The following is a 10,523-nucleotide window of genomic DNA, read 5'->3' as shown; positions in this document are numbered from 1 at the left end:
GTGTAAACTTCAAATCAGTCCGTAAAAGGCAAAATATACGTCACAACGCCGATTAGAAAAATGCTGAACGAAATACGCTTGGGTAGTGTATCCAGTCACCCTAGAGTATTTATTCTATAGTAAAAAATAGCTTATTTGTTATTTACGTTCAATATTATCACAATTGATACAAATTGGACGTTGTTGATGACTTGTGGCGATTTTCGTAGTCAGAAAATATATTTTTTAATTCCAAAAAACATGGGACTTTCGACTCCCGCAAAAATTTGCATAAATTCGACTCACAAGTTATTGCGTGACTAAATTTAATTTTCTACATTAATAAACCTCCAAATCTAATTTTCAAGAAAGAATTTTCAAAAAAAAGTTAAAAATCTTACCCCTACCCCTAGAAAACTGGTCTCAGTATCAAACATAATTCTCATTCACAGCATACCGACACTGTGGAACTCATATTTTAGGCATTCATTATTAAGATAATGATTTACTCAACATATCTGATCAATTCAGGCGTTTGACTTTCTTTATAGGTTTGCATTTACTATAAAATCAAGAAAATAGGAATTTACAGAATTTCTTTATCACCCGTTATTATCTTTCTTCAGAATACCGTAGTTTAAACAAGTGTTTGTGTGATACGGCGCATGTTTATAGTGCCTAAGCTTTCAAATGAGCCCAAGTAATTGATAATTGAATTTTTCCAAGTCAAATAAGGTAAGAAACTACCACCGCTACCCATGAAAAAAATACCTCAACATGAACCATTCATTCATTCATATTAGGAGCGTATTATTTTAGTTTCAAGGCGACAATAATGTGTTTTTCGTAAAAAGGGGAATTTTCGCAATTTCATTTTTTCCATTTCACTTTTAATTGGCATATGTTTTTAAAATACCGCACTGCAAAAAAGCTTTTGTAAATAAATACTACTATATAGTTTAGTAGCTTTCTTGTGAGCCCAAGTTATAAATATTTGAATTTATAGACGTCCAGTTAGTGAGAGGAAACCCCTTACCCATAAAAAAATGCCTAAACATGAACCAAAATGTTATATTTAGCATATAATCGATGTTAAAGACATGCCGGGTACTAGTGTTTTAATTATCGACGTATCCAACATATCTAAAGATAGTAAAGAGGTTTTTTTTTTTATTTCATATCTTCTTTCATTTTAAAACCTGTTTTGTGCAATTTTTTAAGTGCCGTACTTTAAACATGCCTTTGCATATCTAAACACATTTATTTAGCAACTTAGCTTTCTAATAAGCAAAGGCGATTGGCCGTATTAAGGTATTTTTATCATGGATAGTGCAATTTTGCACTAACGACTTGGAAAAGTTCAAGTACTTACATATATTCATTACAAAACTACTACACTATCTAGTTGTATTTTAATATACAAAAGCTCTTTCGAAGACGGTATACGCCAATTAACGGTGAAATGAAAGAAAAATGAAATTCCAGAATATTCCCTTTTTTATGAAAAAAAAACCACATTATTGTCGCCTATCTCCTTTTCTAACAAGGCAGAGAAGCAGATAGACGAAAAATTGGGCATAGTATAAACAGCATTAAATAGCAAGAGGACATGTCAAAGAACACACATGATAATTCAAATATGGAAACAAAATTATCTGATAATATTTTTTGTAATAAAAAAAGATCCTGGTCCCCAGGGCCTGTGGGCTGTTCATAAGACTTTTTTTGTGTATTATCTTCTCAATATGTGGTTTCTGTTTTCTTTTTTATTAAATCTTGTGTCATTTCAGTGATAACTTTTTTCCTAAGCAGAAAAGTCATTTATTTGCTCCGCCATTGTTTTAAAGGGATGACTTTTTAAAGTTTCACTATTGTCGCACATGAAAAAAAACAGTATCGTTCTTCTATAAAAATTTACCAACGTCTTCAATTAATTTTTATCTAAAACAATTGATCTTACTAGTATTTTTAAATTAAACAAAAACTATCACATTTCCCCAATAAATATCAACATTCTCTAAGTTTGCGAGAAATAAGGCGTTTCGTCATTCATTTACTATAGATAATTTGCTAGATGTCCCATTTTCCAGAGGGAGGTTTGTGCATTTGATAAGACATTTTATTCTTTTGATGGACAAAGGCGGTGAAAAATCGTGACCATTTGCATTCCAAAAAGTTGACAAATGCCATCTTACATATAAATATGTAAGATATAACTCCACCACGGATTTCATGCGCTTGTCGGGAGTCAGAAAATGTTGGTCTTATTACTTTTTAGTTTGATTTTGAAGAATTGTCATCGATCAGTTACCATGGATTTTATTACTTTGTTGTCGGAGCCTTCTAGAGGTTACTCAAAGGTGTGTTCACACTTTTTGAAGACCTTTTGGTGATCTCTGAAAGTATTTACATTTATACTATTTTGTATTTAGGTTATACGCTAGTGCATTTGTTACGTTTCACCATATCCCGTTCTTTTTCTACTGCATTGCAGGCTCAGTTCCTGTCTGTCTAAAATCTCCGATTTAATCATACGTCATTGCTAAAGTAAATACCAGTAAAGAGAAGATAGTGGCATATCTTACAAAAGAAGGAGATACACAAAAGATGAGCCTGTGAAACATTACAAGTGTATTGAATATAGACTTAGGGCACAAAATGGTGCTTTGTTTGAAACAACAATTGATGTCCTCTGTTTTCTGGGATTTGGTTCATTGAAACAGGGTTATTCTTTTTTAAATGGTTCTAACGAAAGTGAAAGAAAATAAACTCGCAAATGCATAAATAGTTGCAATATATTATATTCACATGTATTCCAAAGAAAATAATGCTCAACTGACTTCATTTAACAATTGAACACAATAATAAACTGGTACAAGTCATATAAAAATAGATTATCATATATTATCCAACACAACAGTGTTTTAAAAAAACAGATGAACTTTAAATGACCGAACTTTGGTGTTATATGAAGTCATTTTGCATACAACTCGAAAACGAAATTATGGCAAAATGAACGACTGGTTTTAAGTGGTCTTTACAAAGCCAAAACGAGAAAGTTGGTAATCTTATTCATTGTTAAATCGGGGGGAAATTATTCACAAAATTAGTTATTAGAACAAGACACACTCGGTGGACAAATTGAAGAACATAACTTACAAAACATACTGGCTAATAACGCCTTTTTGGTCTAATGCATTTTAAAGCATATAAAATGGAAGGAATACTGTACATTCTCAGGAAGTGATGATAAATGCCCATCAAAATGTTCTTCTTAAAAATTCCTGAGGAGAATTGACGGGCCAAATTCGTGCATTTTAGGCGTACAAGTACAGCATAATCCCATCACTTCACTGATGAATCTACACTAAAATTGTTTTTAATATGTAAATGAATTTTAAAAAATGCCTTAATAGATGTGACTAAGCTTAATTAAAGCACATTTCAATAGTCTCTTTTAAAAATTTCAGATTGACACATTGTATGTTAACATCTTAATAGTTACACCCGATTTAGTCAATTAAATATCACTTAAAATTGCCGATGCGACTTACTTGACACTGCTTAATAACGTATGCAATTCATCATACAAGTTCAATGTAAAACATGGCATAGAAACATACCAAACTTTATAACAAAATCACAGTATACGATCTGTTCCGTTAAAAACAATAAAAAATTTAACAATATTGAAATACGAAAACAGATCACGGATGATAAGTAAATCATTTTAACCCTAAACAAAAACAATTCTCGATCACAGATACAGCGAAAGAACAGGTCAAATAAAACAAGCAGTTTCTAGCCTGCGGCACAGGATGTTCAAACCGTTGTGGAAATTTTACAAAAAGAAACAATTTTTTGCATTAACTCATTCTATAACCACCACCATGGCGTTTAAACCTCCATGTTAGTTTTTCCCATAGATTCCCCTTTTTCTCACGGACTTTCTTTGGCTGCATTGGAAAAAATGATTGTTCGTGTCCATAGATATCATCCCCTTGTTCAAGACCACTGTCTCCACTGCTATTGCTTTCCAAGCTACCATCCTCTTTACTACGCATTTTTAAGAACTCTTCATATCCACCGCCCCCGAAGCCACCATCAACAATCATAGTCCGTTCCTTTCCGCGTTTTATATAACGCCCTCCAGCGGACGTACTTTTCACACTCCGTATTGTCCTGTCATCAAGACCCATTTTACAGTCGGCATAACTTAAACCACGTAAAGTGTGGCGATTATTCATGCTTCCGTGTTGCGTTTCTTTGTGCTTTGGTTTCTTTCCAGGTTTAAGTTTCGGTGGGTTGATTTTCGTATGATTGGTGAATTTAGACTTTGAAATTTGTGGTTGCTTGGATTGTGACGTTGGCTTGCGAGTGTGTTTTATATTTTTTCTCCAAGTTATCATATTCTCCTCGTGAAATCCATCATCCTCTTCCAAATATTTGGCAAAATCTTCTCCTTCATATTCCTTAATAACTTTGGAATCCCGCTTTTCGCTTTTGATTTTAGTTGACGTTGAACCAAAATCGTCGAAATTCATTGTTACTTCATCTTCGTCGTAATCCGGATCAGGAATGTACGGGAATTCTTCATCGGAGGCATGGGAATTTTGTGAATTGCTTCGGTGTCGAGATACATATGAAGGTATCCTAGGTGCGCGCCTCTTTTTGTATGTATGTTTTGTCGTTTCGTTGCTTTCTTTCTTTCCCTCAAATAAAGGGTTAACAACTACCTCACCTACATTAACCACTGTATCATGATTTGAAAGAACATTGTCTGAAGATAAGTTTGTCTTTGGTTCGTCGTTTCGTTGTGTATCGGGATTTTTCTGAGTCTCGATGTCGTCCGTGTTATCATCTGGTCCGAAATATGTATCCAAGACTAACGGAACGTCTTTATCACCAATAATCATAACCTTATTTTCAGTTTCTTGTTCATAGTCAGGTTTAATGTCAATAGTGTGATAAATTCCTTCCTCTCCTTCTGAATTGCACTGCGATTTTGAATCAACAGGCTCGGATTTGGCCTGTGTCGTCTGCTTAAATGATTTTGACGAAGAAACCTTGTCTGCGTTTTGTTCAGAATCAGAAATCTGGTGAAATGACACTGGTGATTCTGTTATCTGAACTTCATCATACGGCGATTTCGGAGCAGAGTTTGTCTTGGGAGTTTCTCTAGTTAAAAGAATTTTCGGTTTGTAATTTCCTATTTTAGGTAGCACTATCTTAGTACCCGGCGGTGGAGGGGCAGGTCTGTTCTTGTTAAAGTTAAGTCTCGTCTTTTTCTCATACGCTTCGATTTTTTCGTGTACATTGATATTTGGCTTTGAGGAAGATTCAATTTCTCTGATTGGGGCAGCGAATATTTCGTCGATACTCTGCTGCGACCAGATGATGTCCGAAAGTGGTTTTCTAGCCATGTCGGCGCCTACAAAAAAAAACTATGGATTATTGTAGTATTTAAATGAAGGGAGCTATGTTGGAGCGAATTTCTATAACAAGGAAAATATCAGGAATCGAAATTAACATAACAAATCTTAACTATTTCATATCAGAGCAGAATGAGTTATTCTTATTGTTAAAACATGGCCATGTGGTATTCATTAATGTTCGTTAAAATGCCACATGATAATGCCAGCTGCAGATTTCTCAGTTGAATAAGCACAATCGTTGCTTTGGTAGAGGGCATTATCGATAATTTAACTGTCCTTGGAAAGTGATATTGTCTTCACCATTGATCATACTCTCGCATGAGACTCGACGCATTATCAATGAATCAGGCAATGTCACTGTCACTTTCCCCGCACCGTCCCGAAAGCGTAAGCTTAAATTACATTATCATATCAGAGAAGAATAAGCTATTCTTAATGGTTAAAACATGGTCATGTGGTATTATTATTTGTGTGTTAAAAAGTCAGGAGGGTATTATCACTTGACAATTCCCGGGTCATTATCACACGATTATGCCCCCTTCAGATTCTTCCATAAAATGAACACAATAGTTGCTTATGTTGAGGGCATTATTGATCAATTGACTGTCCTTTGGAACTTTGGAAGTTATATTGCCTTAAACAACGATAAAGCCCTCGATCGACTGCGGCTCAGGGTATTAACAATGTTTGAGACAATATCACTGTCCCGTGGAAAATAAATGGATCATTATAATGCCCTATATAAGCAACTATTGTCTAAATAACAGCATCACCTGCACAGTTGCTTTTTAACTTATAAAAACAACATCCAAGTACTAGCATGTAGAACTATCAAATATAAGTCGGTTTACATCAAAGGCTAAACATTAAAGATTAGTATCTTCACAAGAATATACACGTTTGTGTATCCTATAGATTATGTAGTTATTTAGCACAAACATGTATTGTAATAAAATTTTAGCTTTCAGTGTAAAAAAAATAATTGTTTTTACAGCCACAGCGAAAGTAAGCGAATATAACTCAGACTGCAATCAATATATATCCAATCTTACTAAAATATGTACTATATGCGTGCGCTAATGGCCGAACAAAGTGGTAGGAAATAAAATCCACAAACTGATGTAACCACAACTAGTAAGTTTACGCGTCGTTTTCTAACTTTCTCATTTAGATCACCTATACATATCAACAGCTGGCTAAATTATGAATGCGGGGTCCATAAATGAATGGACAAGAGGGCCACTGTTCTATTCTGTTAAGAGCAGCTTAGATTTATATCTAATCTTCATTCATTTTATTGTAGAATATGAAAAAAATGTATACGCCCAGTCATCACCTATCTAGGCGAAATTTAATTTATGTGGAACAAATACATTGTAACATAAATAAGGTTGGTCCAGTTTTATTGAAACGGGCCACTGAACACCATAACTAAGGCTGTCTACTACACTATTAAACTTTACCTTTTTTCACTGAAATTTCTAGTTCTTCCTTTCATCATACTAGGCCAGATTGAACTATACATGTATCATATTTTTTCCTTGGACAAACAAAATGAAGAATATTATTTTCTGATTGAAGGAAGATTTGCTAAATGTATGAATACAATCCTGACTATTGGACATGTTTTAAATGACGATGAAGTCATTTCGAAAAGTTCATCCATTCAGTGTAGTCTCCAGGGTTTGTACCTTACATCACCGCAGTATAACATTTATATATCCCTTTGGCACTGGTCAAATGATAATTGTTATATCAATGAATGTAATGCCCAATTTCTTCTGAATCTAACCTCGGTAATTATACCATTAGAGACCATAAATTACAAGACAGTCGTGAAAAAAGATTGATTGTCCGTTCCTTCGACATGACCATAGAGCAACTGAGACTGAAATGATCTCAACTGAATGCTCGTACGATGTATTTAATTGAGTTTGACATCTTGGGTCCACTTGCATTGCAATGGCAAAAATGAAATACTTCTTTTTTTAAAAGCCAGGGGAAACCAAGACGTATACGTAGGGCACGATGAACTTGTTCAAATATATATATACACGTCGTTTTTCAAGTCAAAAGTAAATGTAATCATCAAGTTTAAGCATCACTCTAAAATCTCCTTAATGATCTTTAAATCGCTCTCTTACTTTTGTCTGCTGTACAAAAAGTATGTTCAGTATAAGTAATCGTGATATCATCTTAAAGGGCGTTGGTATTTAAAAGTTCGCGTTGTATTAACAACTTTGAAATATTTTATGTAAATGTTGAAGTCAGCAGACCATACGAGACCCAATCAAGAGAAACACATTGGTGTATCATACTCGTGGGTGAATAAGGAGGCATCCAATATAACTTAAGCATTCATTCTGCCCTTTCCAAAGGCTGTCGATTTCAATATTTTTGCAAATTTATTGAGTCTATATACAACGTGTATTATGGAATGTGTGGGTGTAAAATGCACTTTTAGAGTCTGTTGCAAAAGAATATTTAGTGTGATCAACGCAGCTATAATCACTGAAATAAATATTGAATATTACATGGCAAAATCTGTCTCACATGCAGTATACCAACCAAAGTCGAGGGTTGATACCGCATGGGATACAGATTTTGACATGACATGTTCATTAATTCATATATTTTAACCATATTTTATGAATGGTCTGTAAAGGGGTGCGTTATTGTCTGGGGTGTGATATTGGGTAGACGATATAAGGTTTAAACAAATAGTTATAATGCACATACATAAAGTTATATTTTAATCTAAATATGTGACATAAAACAGAACCTTATAATCTTAAATGGGGATTTGGTCGGTTACAACTGGTATATACAAAACATATATTATTTTCTTTTCAGCTAATCAGAAAAATCAGCATGGACCGGACAGTCAACGAGGATACATTGATAATTCAAGTCATAATTTTAGTATTTAACCCCCACCGACTATCAAATAATTTACTTATTGCCAAAACAACATCGCTTAAACTTGAACAAGTTGTAAGAACATATATCATTTATAAAAAAAATGTGAACACCATGTATAGTGAGCCAACGAGTACATTTACGGTGTGAACGACAGATGCCGTGTGAATAACGATTTTAATGATGAATACCAAATACAATACCATGCTAAACAACAAGTAAAGTGAAATGTGAATAAAACAGTATAAAACCATGTGAATACCGAAAAGAATACCATGGTAAACATAAACGATATCTAAAAACATTACAGAGAAATCATATTCACAAATACAACAAAAAGTTCAAGCGGTAACGGTCCAAACAAAAACAGAGGGAGTGTACACTCTTCTTTATAATCAAAACAAAATTAGCAAATGGATCAGACAAACGTTATACTAACAGGTTGGAAACAAGTCCTTATATTAGGGTTCACCTCCATCATTTCGGGCACTACCCATCGTTTTTATTCTTCAGAAAACTGGGAATTTTTTTTCTATTTGAAGTATCTTTTCTGAAGAAGGTACACGTTAAATTTTGATTTCTTAAAAGTTGAGGGTCATGAAATATTGTATTTTACTTAGGTCTATAACCTTGGAAATAATGAAAATAAACGATAAAAACATTCCTTCGCAAAAGTTACTCAAAATTTCATTAATATTCCCACTTTAAACAATATTTCATAGTAAGACAACTATCTATTCATATAATTCGTGAAAAACTACCTAATTGTCCCCATCCCTGACCAACTTACGTTGTCTTATCCATAACGAACATGACAAATATAACATACATTCAACTTTTATTCATTTTAAGGACTCTTATCCTTTTTAAAACAACCCAACAAGAAGAATTTAGATCATAAAACGTATAGAAGATTAAAAAAAACGGATACATACAAGGCAGTCTGTTTGTCTACTTTCACTTATATATATAGTATTGTACATACAAAACTTACGAACTTGTCATAATATTTCAGCGTGAGAATCGCTTTAAAATTTTAACAACCGTTTCTACATTATTATAATTCTATTTATTGACTCCTTTCAATACAGGTTTTGTCAACGTGTTATTCTTTAGATGTAATCTGAAACCATGGAGATATAACACAACGTACCTATAAATTTAACAAATGTACGTTATATATGAAAACATACCTTGAAGTTCTTGAGTCTATTGGCGAATTCTAGAATTCATATGAGAACCAGGTTCCGCCATTTTATCCAGTTTGTTTCGTGTTTACGGCAGAAGCTAGTTTTACCTATGGCACATGATTAGTAAATTCGATCCTAACCATTGATCCATAGCCTTGCTATTGAAAGGTACCCAACCGTGGATGCTTAGGCATTTAAACTCATTCATTAATTCAATCATGTCACGCATTCTTTGCTTTTCTTATATTTTTATAAATCCGACGTCATAGTTACAAAGATGGTGATTTAAAAAAGATTGGTGAATTGTGTATAATGTCATGATTCCATTATTTGAGAAAGTGCCTCACAGAGAATTGAGTATTCCGAAACAATCTCACACACAACATTAAGGGCTAATGGAAAATTGAAAAAAAATCATATGCATCAGACACTTGCATGCTTTTCTTTAAAAATGACGCCATTCATATTGCATTTACTGGACTTTTGAAGTTCTCTTATTTGGTGAATCCAACAGGTAAAATAAAAAAAAATGTCATTAATGTAAAATCACTACATTATTCATGGACAAGCAAACAAATCCGAAGACAAACATAGGAAACAAAAGATACCTAATAAAACTGTATTGTCCTTTTTACTGTGACTTGCGAAGGGAATTGTGCAAGTTTCTCAGTGATAATGGCCAGTTAACACTTTGACTTAGAAAATAGCAATACCAATATAACCATATAAGTAGTGTTTTATTCTTTTAATTCATGATGGAAAATGTTTGAACATTTACTAATGTATTCGCTTTTCTAGATTTTACGTGTCTATATCAACTACTTATATTCTGACTAAATAACCTTATTAAGACACCCCGTTGTGTGGTACGTTCGTGCACTGGGCTCTGTATTTGACCAAGTACAAAGCCTTTGCTACAAAACAATGGTGCATATCGCCTATAAATGCATAACGTTTAATAACTTCAACATTAACCGGTATGACAATGCAACTGGAAGTG

General features: G+C 33.6%; 1 protein-coding gene across 1 annotated transcript; it reads right to left on the bottom strand.

Annotated features, from left to right (window-relative positions):
• Positions 1-2,756: 2,756 nt before the first annotated feature.
• On the bottom strand, positions 2,757-9,685 carry LOC148629817 (uncharacterized). Its single transcript, XM_088557657.1, has 2 exons — positions 9,527-9,685; positions 2,757-5,410 (listed from the first exon to the last, which is right to left on the bottom strand). The coding sequence occupies exon 2, from the start codon at positions 5,400-5,402 to the stop codon at positions 3,846-3,848; it is 1,557 nt and encodes a 518-aa protein (XP_088413783.1). The 5' UTR covers positions 5,403-5,410; positions 9,527-9,685; the 3' UTR covers positions 2,757-3,845.
• Between the last annotated feature and the right edge of the window lie 838 nt (positions 9,686-10,523).

This window comes from Perna viridis, chromosome 1, assembly GCF_037379345.1.
Source record: "Perna viridis isolate PV_CMFRI_1.1 ecotype Kerala chromosome 1, ASM3737934v1, whole genome shotgun sequence".
Classification (NCBI taxonomy): domain Eukaryota; kingdom Metazoa; phylum Mollusca; class Bivalvia; order Mytilida; family Mytilidae; genus Perna; species Perna viridis.
Note: the sequence above shows the minus strand (reverse complement) of the source record. Positions and strands in the feature narration are given on the sequence as shown.